This window comes from Muntiacus reevesi, chromosome 10 (genome assembly GCF_963930625.1).
Source record: "Muntiacus reevesi chromosome 10, mMunRee1.1, whole genome shotgun sequence".
NCBI lineage: Eukaryota > Metazoa > Chordata > Mammalia > Artiodactyla > Cervidae > Muntiacus > Muntiacus reevesi.
In genome coordinates this window covers 74,592,250-74,610,000 of record NC_089258.1, presented here as the reverse complement: position 1 = coordinate 74,610,000, position 17,751 = coordinate 74,592,250, and the positions used below count along the sequence as shown (strand labels likewise).

The 17,751-nt window shown below is 48.6% G+C and overlaps 1 protein-coding gene across 9 annotated transcripts in view; it reads right to left on the bottom strand.

Moving 5' to 3' along the window:
• TACC1 (transforming acidic coiled-coil containing protein 1) overlaps positions 1 to 17,751 on the bottom strand; it is a 117,578-nt gene that overhangs the window by 52,464 nt on the left and 47,363 nt on the right. For 2 of the 9 annotated variants that reach the window (XM_065901494.1, XM_065901496.1), the window contains exons 1-2: positions 7,745 to 7,921; positions 6,583 to 6,698 (exon numbers count right to left, since the gene is read on the bottom strand). The exons of 3 other annotated variants lie outside the window; for them this stretch is intronic. In XM_065901494.1, coding sequence (XP_065757566.1) covers positions 6,583 to 6,698; positions 7,745 to 7,905 — 277 coding nt within the window. In that variant the 5' untranslated portion in view covers positions 7,906 to 7,921. Of the gene's footprint in view, positions 1 to 6,582; positions 6,699 to 7,744; positions 7,922 to 17,751 lie in introns of those variants that run through there. 4 more of the 9 variants (XM_065901495.1, XM_065901498.1, XM_065901501.1 and 1 more) reach the window with 2 other exon arrangements.

Below are 17,751 nucleotides of genomic sequence, written 5' to 3'. Positions count from 1 at the left end.
TGAGCCCTAAATTGGGAAATGCAGGTCTGAGGTGAATATCATCATCACGATATTTAAGAAGGTCTTGAATTCGCTATTCACCTTAAAAGAATAATAACTACTTTGACAGTGACTAAAATAAAATCTTCATTTCCAGCAGGCAGACTCTGCCCCTGCCCCCAAGTTTTTATTTAATACTCTCTGAGTCTCTGCGTGGGGAGCACCACACAGAGGTAGCGGTGCTCCTTACACGGCTCCTTTGTTGTTGCTGTTGTTTAGTCACTAAGTCGTGTCCAACTCTTTGTGACCCCATGGACTGAAGCCCGCCAGGTCCCTCTGTCCATGGGACTCTCCAGGCAGGAATACTGGAGTGGGTTGCCACTTCCTTCTCCAGGGGATCTTTTCAACCCAGGGACTGAGCCTGTGTCTCCGTGTTTCCTGCACTGACAGGCAGATTCTTCACTGAGTCACCAGGGGTGCCCACACGGCTCCTTTAGGTTATTATAAAATAAAGCAACAGAGCCGCAGGGCCGCATCCCGTTTACTGACGAGTGGGAGTTTCCAAGCAGAGCGCTACAAACATTACACAGGGCCAGGAGGTGGGGCGTGGAACTGTATCATGCTGCCAAGGTTTTTAAGCGCATTTCATAATAATATGAAATAGGGTAATACAGAAACATAAACTGTGAAGAGCCAATACAATAAGAGCATTAACCTGGAATGCTGCTGAAGGAGCCACTGGGGTGGACTGTCAGGTAACATGAAGGGTCCTCATGGGTCGCACTGTGTGTGTGTGTGTGTCATTCAGTCGAGTCTGACTCTTTGCAACAGCTCCTCTGTTCATGGATTTGTCCAGGCAAGAACACTGGAGTGGGAAGCCATTCCCTTCTCCAGGGGATCTTCCTGACCCAGCAATTGAACCCAGGTCTCCTGTACTGCAGGCAGATTCGTTACCGTCTGAGCCACCAGGGAGGCCCGTTAGTCCCATTACCTCTAGGACAAAGCAATCCCTGCAGCAGGAGCCTGGACAGGGTGTCAGACTAAGTCCCTAAGAGAACCACACTCAGATGCGACTGGAACACTTCAATGTTTGCATATTTGCTTATACAAGTAGCCTAAAGCCTTAGGATCAAACATCTAAGGCTCAGATTTTAATAAGATTTCCCTTCTAAGTCTTACATAGGTACAATCTAAACCAATCAACCATACAACTTATACCAAAAATACACCACAGCAACAGTCAAATTATAAATTCTCAAACACCCAAAGTTACATTAGAAACAAAAGTGAAAAGTCTCTGCATTTGTACTTGTATTAAATGATTGCCAAATTCTCCCCACTCTTCCCCAATTTCCTTTTTTTCTCATATCTTTTAGTCAATTGAAAATTAAGTATGAGCCAGACTGAAACATCACTTCGCGAGGGAGACAAATAGCCAGCCCAAACCAGTCTTTCCCTGGAACGGCACTCAGTACCCACAGTTCATTTGCTAATTAATCAGCTACAGCCTTGTAGCTATTTTAAAACTAAAGTTCAATTATAAAGGTCAAATTAAACAGTACTTAAACTTTATCATTTTACCAAAATCATCGCAAGCGTGGATCAAGGTCTGCAAACTTCCTGTAAAGAGCCAGATTGTAAATATTTCAGGCATTTGCCTCTGTTCTGAGTATTCAATCTGCTATCTTACTGCAAAAGCAGCCAGACTACACCTAAATGCACGGCTGCGTTCCAAAATGAAACTTTACTTATGAGCCCTGAAATTTGATCTTCATATACTTTTCACTCAAAATACTGTTTTTCGCCATGTGAAAGTGTAGAAACAGTTCTCAGCTCTCCAACAGAACAGTAATAGGCAATAGCAGGCCTATGAGCTATTGCTAGTCAATGCCTTATTTACACTGACCCAAACTATGTCAACAAACAAGTTGGCAGTCCCCACAGGCTTCCGGCAGTAAACACCTATTGACTGACCCTGTTTATCTCTCTCCTGTTCCGGAGGACTATCTTATGTGTTTGGTGTATCTAGTCATCTAATCAACACATCAAACAGGGTTACTGTTCCAAGGGCATAGAGAGCTTCAATGCGAATTAAAATTCCCTCTCTCAAAGAAAGGTAACAATTTGTAAACAAAGGCCTGTGTGTTTATGTGTGCGGGCTGGGGGAGGTTTCAATTAACAGAGGACAGCAGAGAACAGCCACTGCAGCTTTCACTTTTATAATCTAAAACACAGGACAAAACCAGTCCATCAGCACTGGAAACAACAACAAAAAAACGATGAACTTGAGACTGTACCGCTCACAATTCCTTTCCTAGGTGATGTCTCCTTACTGATACATCTCCCAGCAAAGAGAAAGAACAGTAACATCAGCAACTTAAAAACCCTTTGCAGAGCTTATAGATCATCCTGCCAGAAGACAGAGTCTTACGTCATCTACAAATGCTGTTCCCTGCATCAAAGACTAACCATCTTATTAGGGGACTTCCCATGTGGTACAGTGGTAAAGAATCTTCGGGTCAAGGCAGGAGATGTGGGTCTGATCCCCGGATGGGGAAGATGCCCTGGAGGAGGAAATGGTAACCTGCACCTGTATTATTCTTGCCTGGAGAATCCCAAGGACAGAGGAGCCTGGTGGGCTGCACTCCACAGGATGGAAAGAATCAGACACAACTGAGCAAAAACAGAGAATGCACACCACCTTATCAGGAGTCAAATAATCAACAATTTTTAGAAAGAGAACCTTCCAGGTTGAGAAATTAAGACTTCAACATTTAGACTCCAGGAATTTCTGCCCACTGATATCTTCCCTGGTCAGACCTGTGCTCTGGCTGTATTTTTACACTCACTGTGTATGCATGACAAGGCCATCCAAAGAACTCTGGACAAGGACTGGTGTTGGGGGAAGAAGCCCCAGAGGGCAGGATACTGCCAGGCCGATGGGGAATCATCCTGTTATTTAAAGACACTAAATGGCAAGACTTCATCATGTGTACTGCTTGCTTCCCAGTTTACTCTGCCTGCCACTTTCACGGTCCACAATCCTGAGCTACTTCACTGAGCTTTCTTGATCCACGCTCAGCTGCATCTGACTCTTTGTGACCCCATGGACTGTAGCCCCCCAGGCTCCTCTGTCCATGGGATTTCCCAGGCAAGAATACTCGAGTGGCTTGCCATTTCCTCCTCCAGGGGATCTTCCCAACCCAGAGACCGAACCCACATCTCCCACGTCTCCTGCATTGCAGGCGGATTCTTTACCGCTGAGCCATCTGGAAAGCCCTTTCTTGGTCCGTGACTCTCTAAAAAGAAAAATTCTAAAGAGACCGAGAAAAGAGAGTTTGAGCCGTAAGTGACCAAAACTTGTAAAAATGAGTCAGTGGTACAGGAAGGACCAAACAATTGGGTCTGTGTGGTTCTGGGGGCCTGGGCCATACTGGCCTCCATTCAATTAGCGAAGAATCTGTCAGGATGAATCAGACCACCAGCTGACAGGATGGTGAGGAAGCAGGCGGCCCAGGCTGAGCAATTCAAAGAGGCTTTCAAACTGTCTTGTGAGCTTTATTTAAATTTGAGGGGAAGGCCACAGAATGGCTCTCTCAGGCTTTCAAATCTCCCTTCAGATCTGCCAATCTTTAGAGAAGAAAGGGGAAGCTATGAAGCGGCATCTTCTGTCATGGGGACTGCTACCCAGCCAAGTGGCACACACAAGTCCTCTAACACGCAAAGCTGCCTGTTCCCATGCGGTCTCTGCCTGAACTAATGGTAAAAAAACGGCCCAGGGCCAGCTAAGGGAATTTTCAGCAGGGCAGCACAACATGGAGCTCACCATTTATTGATTTATTAAAAAAAAATTTTTTTAGCCACACCACGTGGTGTGTAGGATCTTAGTTCCCTGACCGGGAATCAAACCTGCGTCTCCCTGCATTGGAAGCGTGGAGTCTTAACCACTGGACTGCCAGGGAAGTCCCTGGAGCTCACCATTGAAAGCAAAACCAAATCACAAAAAGCTGGTTTCACTTCCCCACTAAGTCCAGCTCCATCACAAAATCCAGCAGAGACTTCCTGTGAGCTCCCCCGGCGACCTATGAGGAAGTTGCTAAGCAAGGAAATATAATAACCGCTGGGAGAATAAATTCACGACCTGATCAAAAATTAGGTAACACGGTAACTGAAAGCTGGCTCTACTTCGTCACTGCAGGTGACAGTGACACTCACTGCAATAGAGAAAACACAGGAAAAGGACATCCATCCCGGAGTCCCTTCTCCAGACAGCAGCCAGCTATCCTTTGAAAAAGGAAGTGAGAGCACTGTCCCTCTGTTCAAAGCCCTGCTGTGGGTTGGACTATATTCCCTCCAAAAGATAAGCTCAAGTCCTAACTCCCCACACCTGGGAACGTGGTCTTATCTGGACGTAACAGTTGAGCCCTGAACAATGTGGGGGTTAGGGGTGTCTACCCCCAACCACTTAGCACAGGTGAAAACCCTCCATATCCACATTCCTCTATCCTTGGATTCAACCAACCGTGGACCGTGTAGTACTCTAGGATAGTGGTCCCCAACTTTTTTGGCACCAAGGACCCATTTCACAGAAGACAATTTTTCCATGGATGGGGGTAGGGGATGGGGAATGGTTTCAGGATGACCCAGCTGCATTACATTTACTGTGTACTTTATTTCTATTATTATTACATTAGATCCACCTCAGAAAATCAGGTATTAGATCCTGGAGATTGGGGACCCCTGCTCTAGAACATACTTAGTGAAAAAAAAATCTGTGTCAAGTGGACTCTCACAGTTCAAACCCATGTCGCTCAAGGCTCAACTGTAGTATCTCTGTAGATGTAATTAAATTAAGAAGAGGTCGACTTGGATTGGAGTGCTCCGTAAATCCAATGACTGGTGTCCTCTCAGAAAGCCACATGAAGAGACAGAGATACACAGGGAGAAGCTGACCAGGTAAGATGGGAGCTTTGCTGCCACAGACAAAGGACCACCAGGAATCTCTGGCAACCACCAGAAGCTAGAAGAAACTAGGGAAGAAGCTAGGGAAGAATTGACCCTTAGAACCTTTGGAAAGGGCCTGGCCCTGACACCACCTTGGTTTCAGACTTCTAGCCTTCAGAACAGAGAGGGAACCAATTTCCATTGCTTCAAGCTGTCTGGTTTGTGGCACTTTTTAAAGGCAGTCCTTCCGATCTCACTCAGAAGGAAAATGAACGCCTTGTGACAAGAGGACCCAGACCGTCCCCTACCTGGCTGACTCCGGCTCCCTGCCGGTGGCTGCTGCAGCCACCCAGGCCTCTTCCCTGACTTCCAACAAGCTGCCCCCCCGGGCACTTCCCTCCCCACCCCTCCGCCTCAGGCTTGTGCGGTCTCAGACCTTCCCAGGAGCCATGCTCTCTGCTAGAAGAGTTCTCCTCAGGAAACTGCACATACGCCCCCTCAATTCTCCTCCAGGACTGTTCAAGTCCGCTGATCAGGTTCCCCACCCCATCAGCCTTCAGCACCTCCGACCAACCCTCCCCAGCTCTGTTCCCCCTTCCCCAGCTTCATTTTTCTCTGTGGTACTTAGGACCAAGCCTACAGGTGCGTGCGTGCGTGCGTGCTAAGTCACTTCAATGGTGTCTGACTCTTTGTGACCCCAGGACTACAGCCTGCCAGACTCCTCTGTTCACTGGATTCTCCAGGCAAGAATACTGGAGTGGGCTGCCAGGCTCTCCTCCAGGGGATCTTGCCACCCCAGGGATCAAACCTGCGTCTCCTGCACTGCAGAAGGGACGCCAAGCTGACAGGTAGGTACATTCTGCTTAACCTCTGAAAGGCCTGTCACCCTCCATGACGCTGGCCTGCAGAGATGGGGACTGTTTTCACTGCTGAATCACAGCCACTCTAAACAGCTAACTGCCTGCCACCAGGCCAGGTGAGATTTTACTCAGAATTGGCTGTGGGACAAAAACGGTTTCCGCTAATTGAGAGGAACAGGAGCAGCCTCTGCAGATAAAACGCAGGCTCAAGGTTGGGCTCTGAGCGCAGAAGGGCATCTCCATGCCAGGCTTTCTTGGGTGGACTGGGGCTCACCACCATCCCTGGTGGAAGCAGGGGCAGTGAAGAACTTTGACACCGCCTCTTAAGATTCCTGCTTGTCTAAAAAAATTCAGCTCCTACCTATAATTTTTGTCTCCAGCCACACCCTGAAGAAAATGCGCAGGCCTGAGAAATGTGTGAAGCCAAATCTAAACACACCTCCATCCCGACATCACCACCCACATTTTTGTTTTTCAGGGCCCAGCAGGAATGTTCTGATAATGATAATTTCTTACCGCAAAATGTACAACCTACTTAGAGAAGAAAGCTTCTGGCTTCCACACTCGGAAAAATACAAACAAACAAACCATTTCAAATATGCCAGGAGCTTTCAAACAGCTCCTGCTCAGTAAGGAGACAATCCCCTACCTTTTTTTTTTTAAGGTTTTTTTTATTAGTTGGAGGCCCCCTACCTTTTAAAATGGCCCTGAATTAACACTTTCCCTTCCCTTATTTACATTTTCAAAACTTTAAACAACAGCAGCAAAAAAAGGCAGAACAAGGGAAGTCTTTCCTTACCTTGGGTCTTGGCCCCCGAGCCTGCCAGTCCAAGGTTTGACTCACAGGATTCCTTGAGAGGGGATCGGATGGGCGTTTCAGTTTCAGGGGTCTCAAAATTACCTTCAGAATCCGAGCTGCCAAGGGGGAAAAATGAGGAATTACCACTTTCAACGGTATTTCCGACAGCCCTTTACAGGCTACATCTCCACAAGGTCCAGCATTTTTTGCTAACTTTGCACCCCGCGCGGGGGTCCTCAGTGTGGACTGGCCCGGGATGGGGGGTGGGGGGGAGGGTGCAGTGCTGTAGCAGCGCCCTCCTCGGGCTTCCGTCTCCCTGAAATCTCCTCCATCCTCCGGGGCCTTTCTCCAGCAACGTTTATTTCTGAGGTCATCCTTCCCTCTGACAGCCCCCCAAAAGCCCCTTCAACAGACTCCTTTTCTCACAAGAGCCCTTTGCCAGAGGCTTAAAAATTCGGATCGCCCCTCAGCCTAAAATCACGAAGCCAGTTTTCGCCACGATGCCCTTTTTCTGGAGTTAGGCCTCTCTCTACCTGTGTGCAAGGCACCCGGCCAGAGGCCGAGGACGCTGTCACCTGCCTCCCGCAATCACACGGGTTGACAGCTTAGGAGAGACGACCATTTCTCCTCCAGCGACCAGGGGGCCCGGCATCTCGCGACCTTCTTCACCAAGGCTGCATTTTCGGGGACACAGGGGAGTCCCAGGAGGGCCTTGGAGCGACTTCTTCCCCGTAGGGAGGGCCCCAGGTGCCAGCGGGTGTGATCCAGGACTGTGTGTGTCTGTGTGTGTCCAGCGGGTGTGATCCACGACAGTGCCTGTGTTTGTGCAGGGGCGGGGGCTGGGGGCTCGAAGCTTAGAGAAAGGGACCGAGGCACACGGGGATGCGGAGAGATTGCAGATTCTGGTTTAGGTTCAGAAAGCTCACACTGAAACGAGGGGAGGGAAACACCCGGCGGGAGGGCACAACGTCCTGAACTTCCGACTGCACAGCGGGGACCTGGTTACGGGCAGGGACGGCAGCACTGCCATGAACACGGTTCACGCGGGTGGCGACCACACACACACACACAGACACACACACGCGCGCGCACACATAATGAGCCGCGGATGGATGGATGGATGGCAGCGCGTCCGCATCTCGGCAGCAACGCGTGTACTTGCCTGAAACTCAAGGATTTGGTCTCGGCTTGCGAGTCCTCGTCCTCGGGGTCGCCCTCGGGCCCTCCGGCCTCGTCCTCTCCGGCGCCCCCGCCGCGCACCGCGGACCACGTCCATCTCGCCCACTGCACGGGCGACAGGATCTGCCAGGGGCTGAACGCCATGCGCGCGGCTCCTGCGGCCCCGGCTCCTGGGAGGAGGGGAGCGGGGACCGGAGAGCGCTTTTTTCTCCCTTTCAAGATGGAGGGACCCGGTGACAGGGGCCCGGACGCGCTTCCAGCGGAGGCGCGGATGTGGTTTCACGGGCGCCGTCGGGGGCGCGGGCGCAGCGCTTCCTCTCAGCCAGCCAGCCGGCCGGCTGCGCGCCGCTCCCTCCTCGTCCTCCTTCCCGAACGCGCGGCCGCGGCGCCGAAGCCCCTCCTGGGGCCTCCTCGGGGCGGGGTGAGCGGAGCCCGGGTCGGCGGCTCGGCCTCGGCGGCCCGGCGGCCCGGCGGCCCGGCGGCCCGGCGGCCCGGCGTCTGCGTTCCGAGGGGCCCGGCTCCCGGCTCCACGCTCCCGCCTCCCGGCCGCCCGGCCGCGCCTCAGCTGCCGCGGAGCCGCGCCCCGGGAGCCGCCCCCCTCGGGCCGTACCACCTGCGCGCGCGGCGAGGGGCGCCGACGGAGGCGGGGCCTCGGAAGCGCGCGGCTCAGCGGCCGGGCCCCCCCTGCCTTTGCGCCGCGGTGGTCGCGCCCGCGCTGCGGGGGAAGGGGCTTGGCGGCTGCTACTCTGCAGGCGGCTACTGGCCGAGGACCTGGGCGCCGTCAACGGTTCTGCCGGCTTCCCGTTTTTCCGAGTCGGCGCACGCTGGGTGTCCCTCCTTCCCTGTTTATTTTTTCATCTTGCTACTGCGACTTAATGGCGTTGGTGATACAGGCTCGCAGAGTTCAGCCTCTTATTGTAAAAAAAAAAAAACCACAGAAAACCAACTTTTGAGGCCGCTGTTAACGGCGTTTTCCCCTTTCTGATAGAACGGCGTGGAAAATGTCAGCCTTTTCACCCTCACCCGTCAGATCCCTCAGTTGGTGGTACAAGAGTAGCCAAGGGCTGGAATTTTTAGATGCTTTTTTCGCTCCCCAGTCCGCACTGGTGGACGCGCCGTAGCCAGGTCCTGAGTAAAGGATGCTAAATGACACTGAAATTATAGCCTGATCCGTCTCCCATTCTCTGCCCCGCTCTCTCTCTCTTTTTTTTTTTTTTTTTTTTTTTGAGGCTTTCTTTTCATAACTTCGGTTTCTGACTCTGTTTGCTGCTTCGAAAGTCGGTCAACAGGCCTGGTGATTTCAGCCTTCAAAGGGAAAAAACAAAAACAAAAACAAAAACCCAACTCTATGTTTGAAGGGAGAGGGAAGTAAGGAGCAGAGCTGTCCTCGGATTTTCTTCATTTTCATTCCAGGAATTCAGCTTAGGGACGGCGGAATCAATTGCCTCAACCGACTGGGCTTCACGATCTCCATGCCTGGATAAAGGCGTTTCTTATCCTACTCTTAATTTGCAGAGTTGCAGGTTCCCACAGAAAGAGCAGCTCCAGAATTAAGAACAAAGGCTGACACTCCTAGATAGACGTCTTCCCCTGAAAGTGGTTGGCATAGCATACTGTTGATGAATCATGACTGCCTTACACATTTTGATAACAAGAACAAAAGCAAAAATGATGCAAGATAAGGCCTGGCGGGTGGGTCTTAACCATAACAGAAGGGCAGGGGTTTGCCTGAAGTCTAGACAGGAGGGCTGGGGTGTCTGGATACTTTACAATTCATCCAGCTCCCTGAGATAACAGTTTTGATCGTTCCGGAGACTACAAAATAAGCAGGAGTTGTTTTTTTAGGTCTACGTGAAATATGCCACAACACTCTCCCACTGTTTGTATTTTTAGGTTTATGGCTCACCACACAACCCCCCAGATTATAAGGTTCCCCAGGTTCCTGGATCTGACACAAGTGTTTTGTTGCTTGGAAATGATATTGTCCATATCCATCAGTGCGCTTCCCTGCTAAAGAATCTGCCTCCAATGCAAGAGACATAGGAGACGTGAGTTCGATCTCTGGGTCAGGAAGATCCCGTGGCAGAAGAACTGGCAACCCACTCCAGTATTCTTGCCTGAAAAATTCCATGGACAGAGGAGCCTAGGGGGCTATAGTCTAGAGAGTCAAAAAGAGTCAGAACTGAGCAACTAAATGCACACACACACACACATACATCAGTAACTGTCATATACTAGGTCCTGTTCATTTTACTCCTGAATGTTCTCAAATCCTTTCATTTCTCTGCAACTCCATTATGATTCCTGCAGTCCCCATTTTTCGTAGATCCTCTGTAAATGTCTCCCAACCAGTTCTACCTTGGAGAGTTTTTCCAGCCCAGGTCACCTTTGCCTGGCTGATCTGTGACTCCTACTCTAGCCTTGTTCCTCTGCTCCAGCCCTTTAAAGTCGTAGCCATAATCCCTACAGAATTGGTTCTGAACCTTTACTATGTCCAAGAATCATCTGTGACCCTTCTTTAAAAATGCAAATCCAGGGGAGGTCCTCAGTGGTCCACCAGCTATGACTCCAAGCTTTAGGTGCAGGGGGGCTGAGGTTCGATCCCTGCTCACAGAACTAGATCCCACATGCTGTGACTGAGACCCAGTGCAGACAAATAAACATTCAAAAAAAAAAAAAAAGGCACTTAGACTGGAAAAAAAAAATTTTTTTTAATCCAAATCCAAATTGCCCCAGCAGGTTCTAGAAATCTGTATTGTGACTAAGTGTCCCAGGGAATTTATTCCACAGGATAAATTTAGGAATGATGACTAGCTTGAGTTGACTAAATGTTGCTTCTGGAACAATTTCCCTTTTGCCTGCACACTCTTCCTCCCACCCCCCACCCTGACCTCAAGCCCTCAGACCTTGAAGGTCCAAAGATACCAGCGCAGGTGTCTCCTCTGGGAATTCTCCCTGCTCTCTACCATCTCTATACCCTGAACATTCATAGTGACTCTCACTCTGGCTCAGTGGTAAAGCATCTGCCTGCTATTGCAGGAGACATGGGTTCAATTCCTGGGTTGGGAAGATCCCCCAGAGGAGGGCATGGTAATCCACTCCAGTATTCTTGCCTAGAGAATCCCATAGACAGAGAAGCCTGGTGGGCTACAGTCCATGGGGTCGCAGAAGAGTCAGGCACTACTGAGCTACTAAACAACTATTAATAGTTATCACCAAACAAGAGGCATACACCAGGATGTCTCAGGACATAAGGTCATCCTACACACTATACATAATATGTTTGTTTACATGTCTTTCCCATGTCTGAACCATAAGCTCCCAAACAGTAGGGGCCACATCGTAGTTACGATTTATTTTCCTTTGCCCAGAGATCAGTACTGGACCACACTGTCAGTAGGGTGTTGAATTAATGTGCAGAAAAGGAATATTCCAGTTTACAAACAGACCTAAGTTTGGCTAGCGTGCCAGAAATTCCTAAAGCCTGACTCTTCCTGGCAAAATCAAGATTTTGAACCAGCCTACAACGGAAACCAGACAAGTGATGGGCCCAGCAAGACAAAAGCTTATACAGAAATTTCTTGAAATTGGAGAAACAAAAGCTCAGGTTTCTGAAAGTCTCTGCAGATTCCTGGACTTAATGGGAACAGCAATAAAGTAAGTATTCAATAGCTTGAATTAATTTTATTGTCTAGGAGAACAAATAATGAGGCTGATACATCAATTTTCCTATAACTCTGGAAAGAACGGGCAGTGTTTGACCAAGAAGGTAAATCAAATCACTTTGCTGCTGCCCTTAGCTTCAAGGACTAGAGTGTCTGCAAATGGAATGTCTTTGTTTTGGAAATGACCGGAAGCACAGGAATGGCCCATCTGTTCTCTTCCTTCCTCTGCTTCTTGCCCTTCACAGAAGCTCTGGGTCAATACTCCACGAAAATCTTTTTTATTTTATTGTTTTATTTTTTTTCCACGAAAATCTAAAATGAAACTCCTTGAAACATCCACAGTGGTGGCCGGGGCAGACACACACACCTTACCACTAATGAATTCCCCAGAGGAATCTTCGAAATGGGTCTCTTTGGTAAAAAATAGAATAATATAGTAAGCCAACTCCACACAGGCAAACAACTAGCCATTTGAATGGCACAGCTACTGTGAGAAGGTCGGGGTTGGGGGGGTTGTGGCAGGAGGGGAGGGCAGGGGTAGGGCGGGGCCTGACCAGGAACAATTCCTAAACCTAATTAAGGTGGCCGTGGTGGTTTAGTTGCTCAGGCAGGTTGCCCACCAGGCTCCTCTGTCCATGGGATTCTCGGCAAGAATACTGGAGTGGGTTGCCATGCCCTCCTCCAGGGGATCTTCCTGACCCAGGGATCGAACCCAGGTTCTTTACTGACTAAATCACCAGGGAAGCCCGTTAAGCACTAGATCTTAACTCATACTGAACTTGATCGTGCAGTAGGGCGAGCAAACACAATGCCCTTCCTAGATAATGTGTCGGACATGACTTAGCAACTAAACAATAACGACAAATCTTTCACTCGAGAAGTATCGGAGCTGCAAGCAATCCACGTACAATGGGAACCCTTTTACAACAGAAGGAAGATAAAACAGCTACTGTGAACAAAACCTCTTCCGATGGCCGGTGAAACGAGAAGGCTGTGTGTATGAGACGATGTTCCCAGAGAGGACGAGGGTGGTTCCAGGGTGGCAACGGGGAAATCACAGAGTTGAGGTCACCACCGAGAAAAAGCTCAGGCAGGCAGGCAGGCAAACGCATCAATTTATCTGTATCTCCTAACAATTTACAAATTCGATGAGCAAAAGATACACCTAACTTCAATTAAGATGAAATGCCAAATTGAGGGATTCCCAGGTGGCGCTATGGAGAAGGCAATGGCACCCCACTCCAGTACTCTTGCCTGGCGAATCCCATGGATGGAGAAGCCTGGTGGGCTACAGTCCATGGGGTCGCTACGAGTCGGACATGACTGAGCCACTTCACTTTCCCGCATTGGAGAAGGAAATGGCACCCCACTCCAGTGTTCTTGCCTGGAGAATCCCAGGGATGGCGGAGCCTGGTGGGCTGCCCTCTATGGGGTCGCAGAGTCGGACACGACTGAAGCGCCTTAACAGCAGCAGCAGCAGGTGGCGCTAGAGGTAAAGAACCTGTCTGCCGATGCAGGAGATGCAGGAGACACCAGGGTCGGGAAGATCCCTGGGTCGGGAAGATCCCCTGGAAGAGGGCATGGCAACCCACTCCAGTATTCTTGCTTGGAGAATTCCATGGACAGAGGAGCCTGGCGGGCTACAGTGCATGGGGGTCACACAGAGTCGGACACGACTGCGCACACGCATGCCAGATTGATGAATGTCATCAAACCGGAGAAGTGGCTCTAAAGGGCTGAGAAAAGGCACCGGCCCATATGACTTGAAACAGCTGATGGCAGCTAAGTATGGATGACTCAGTAGAACCTTGACAGACCATCTCCCCTCCCCATCCTGCTTTTGAGAGTCACCTTGTTCACGGAGCACATGACACAGTGGGGCGTTCCTGGTGCATGCTCACTCCATCAGGCCCGCCACTGGATGGTCTCATCTCACCCCACTCGCTGAGCTAAACCCCCTCAACCCTTCACTTTTGTCTTCTCGAATATAGGAGAGCAGAAGGTCTCTAAGATGCAATGATAACAGTACCTTACATAATCAGGTTTCCTCCGATCCCTACAACACTCTCCGGGAGGGGGGGGGGGTTTCTCATCCTCAGTTTGCTGATGAGGTATCTGAAGCAGAAAAGGCAGTCACTGGCCTAAAACCGTGACACGGGGCTGACTCTGGAGCCTGGTCTCGTACCTTTCAGTACTCTTCTTGAAGAACGCAGAAAGCACTCGCAGCCACTTGGCGGCCTGAGATTCCGTCACTGGGACACTCTACTGAGTTTCTTGCTGCTGCTGCAGTGGTGGCTTCCTGCTTACCTGGCCAGGGCTCGGAAGTCCCAACTAGGAGTACCTCGCTCCACCCACGAAGAAATGCCATTGCCAACAATGGCATCTGAGGTATTCAGGTTAAGTTCAAAATTACAGCCTTAAACCTTGCAAGATCCAATGTTATCCTCTACCTGCAGGCTACAGAATCTCAAACTTCCCTCCAACATGTCCAAACCAGGGGACTTGTATTAATACTATGCGTTTATACCAAAAATTACATCCTAAAGAGAACCCTTTCTCATTTTTTTAAAAAACAGAAAACATGGACTTATGCCCATGGCTAAGAGGCTTGAAGAGCTCCAGAAAGATGAAAAGGGATCCAGATTGCATCCATTAAAGATTTGGCCAAGCATCCCACCTAGGGGACCTGCTCAAAGACCCTTACCCAGGCTCTGCTCTGGTGAACGACTCTCGTCAGGTCCACTTTCTCATTTATTTTGTTCTCTATCACAAAAGCAAAATTTGACTTCCCCAGAAAGTATGTCATTGCACCCAGATCACAATCAGACCTAGAGGAGAACATGACAGCTTTCAGAGAATTGAGAAAAGGAACAGATATATGTTATCATGTTTACACACAACTAGTGTCATGGAGGGGCTTCCCAGATGGCACTAGTGGTAAAGAACCTGCCTGCCAATGCAAGAGACACAAGAGACGTGGGATCAGTCCTTAGGTCAGGAAGATCCCCTGGAGGAGGGCATGGCAACCCACTCCAGTATTCTTGCCTGGAGAATCCCATGGGCAGAGGAGCCTGGTGGGCTACAGTCCATGGGGTCGCAAAGAGTCAGACACGACTAAAGCGACTTAGCATGCAGTGTCATGGAAGAACCCATTCTGTGAGGTTTTTGCTCATCCCCAGCAGATGTCATGACTATATGTTTACTGACTTTGTAAGAAAGTTCACTTTCACTGGAATGTAAGAATACTAGAAAAACAGCTGTGTTGAGTATAAAAGATATAAACAGACTTAGGTCAATCAGTCTGTTCTATGTGAGGAAAATAACCCAAGCATTGTCACTGATCCTTCACCAACTACCACAAACCTACAGTTGAAAACAAACACAAAAAAGACCCACTGAGAGCAGTGAACTATCTTTAAATTCAGAAACACCTAATCCTAATAGATAAAGGTTTTTGCTGCTAAGCAACATCACTGCAATTGCAGAGCCTGTTCAACAGGTATATCAGAATTACTGATTTAGCACATTTTGTTTTCTTCTGTGGAACTTACATTCTTTGTAGAAGATGAAATATTAGAAAAGGTCAGAGAGCTCCAAGACAGAGAGTTTCATGCATAAGAAACCCATCTGAAACCCTAAGTTGTTTATGAGTTTAAGTTTCTAATAATACACATTGCTCCAAATCTGAGAGATCTACTTTACTTCATGAACCTGTGAGGGGAGACTGGAATTGAGACTGTCTGGAGTGAAGGAGGCTGAAGGGAATTTGGGAAACCTGGGGAACCTAGGAAATTAAAATAAAATACCATTCCTTCTTCTGTTTTGATTCCCTCTCTTCTACCTTACCTCCAAAACAGAATAAACTTCCCCCAATAAACCTCTCCATGTATTAGACTAGAAGGTCATTGATCAGATGGCCTAGATTTTCCGAGATCATCCTGATGTCAAATATTCCATCCACCATCCTCATAAATACATGTCCCCATTTTCATTTATGAAACGTTGTCACTAAGAAGTTAGAAGGTACGGGGACTTCCCTGGCGGTCCAGTGGCTAAGATTCTGCTCTCCCAATGCAGGGGGCCTGGGTTCGATTCCCACCCAGGGACCTAGACTCTGCATGCTGCAACTAAGATGGAAGCTCCCACGTGCCACTACTAAGACTAAGACTTGGCCCTGCCAAATAAATAAATACTGAAAAAAGAAGAAGAAGAGGAAAAGAAATTAGAGGGTACAGACTGGGAGGGCACTTAGAAAGGGCAGCAGAGATTCACTGTAGGAAGAGAGAACGGTATGTACTCAGAAGAAAGAATAAAACCACATAAAGGTTTCCAGAGTAATTGGGAAACCCACTCCACTGAAGGGCTCACTCTGGACATGTGTGGGGATTTCATCACAGGACCTCATGTGTTCGTGGCTGAAAATCTCATGTTTCTCAAATACAAAGATAGGAAGCTAAGAAGCAAATTCCATGACATGGTATGCAGCCTCCTATTACTTCTGGCTTTTATCCTTTTACAGTAAAAGTTTCACTGCCATAAGTTGGCTCTGAAACTACATGTGTGTGGAAATTCAAGGAAACTGTGTCCTTTTATATCTCTATTACAGTACAAAGCAGGGAGAAGGGAAGTCTGTCCTTTCTGTTGGTGTTAAAATTTGGAAAGTGCCAAATATTAACACATTGCTCATTTTCCTCACTAATAAACACAAGCTGAAAGTCAAGAAGGGGATTAGTTCTGCAAACATTTAGAAACATTTATGCAGAAACAGGCATATCCTTGTTCTGTGAAACAGAACAAAAAGCCCAGAAAGGTAAGATATCTTACCTTGTCTTACAGGTAAGATACAGGAATTTGTTATATTATAGAGGAGAGGTTACAATACAGTGGGGAAGGAAAGATGACTTAATACGTGGTTGAAGGGATAATTGGTTGGCAATGGGAAAAAGATCACATTCAACCCTTACCTCAGAGCATATACCAAGATAAATTCCAGATGGATTAGATGGCTAAATAGTACAAATCAAACCACGGGGAGAAAACCATCCAGAAGCAACAGTATCTGCCAGAGCTCTGTCGGAAGGCTGACTGTCCAAACTTCGGAGTAATTAACAAAATAACACATAAAATAATGATCGGAGATTTATTTGGCTCCATAAGAAGAGGAAAACTCCTCATGTCTGCCTTCAAATTAAAAGGCAAATCAAGAGACATCCCTGGTGGCTGAGTGGTTAAGAATCGGCCGTGTGATGCTGCGGATGCAGGTTCAGTCCCTAATTGGGGAACTAAGATCCCAGACCCATGGGGCAACTAAGCCTACACACCACTAGAGAATCCACGCGCAACACAACTAAGACCCGATGCAGCCGAATAATAAATACATATTTAAAAGGTAAATTGACAGGCTGAGGAAAATAGTGGCAACCCAAAGCTGGCACTGTTATTATCTAAGGAACTCAGTAAGAGCTCCCCTCTCTCCTCCTCTGAGCACTCACTTCTTTCTAGCAATCCTCTGTCTGAATGTCTTTCTACTCTGAAGAGACCACAACACCATAAACAAAAATCCACCAAGTTTGCGGGCTTACAGACACCCCCGTATCTACCCAAAGGAAGGCGCCCCCTTATGGGCCCTTCCCAGCGTTGGTTCTTGACCTCTGGACCACCAGGGATGTCTCTTGATGAATTGGTGAGTTCTTTAATGAGAAACCTGGCTAAATTCTGGTAGATTACTGGCGCTGCCCTCTCTACTCGGAATCCCACTCGTGGCCTCTAGATGGGATCCTGGAAAAACTGGCAGAAGCCACCCAAGGATGGCAGTTCTCACCAAAGTCAGCTCTTCCAGATGCACCAAGAACATCTTTTAAAAAATCTATTTATTTGTGGCTGTGCTGGGTCTTCATTGCTGCACATGGGCCTTCCCTAGTTGAAGCCAGCGCGGGCTCCTGCCTAGTTGCAATGCACGAGCTTCTCGTGGCACCGGCTCCTGTTGCAGAGCCCCGGCTCTAGGCTCAGTAGCTGGGCACAGACTTGGGTGCCCCGTGGAATCTCCCCAGACCACGGAGAGAACTCATGTCCCCTGCATTGCAGGTAGGTTCTTAACCACTGGGCCACCAGGGAAGTCCAAAAATAAAATACCTTCTGTGCTCTCTTTGAAGGTACCTCTTGAATCCAAGTGGTTGTTCAGTACTCTCAGAAATATTTACTGTTTCTCCCAGCTGACAGCTACGAAGTATCTCTGTGGTCAGAAACTGGCCACGATGCAGAGCCTGATAGAAAAACTTTTAGGCCTGCTTCCCTAAAATAAAACTATGTACTCAGAGGGAAAGAA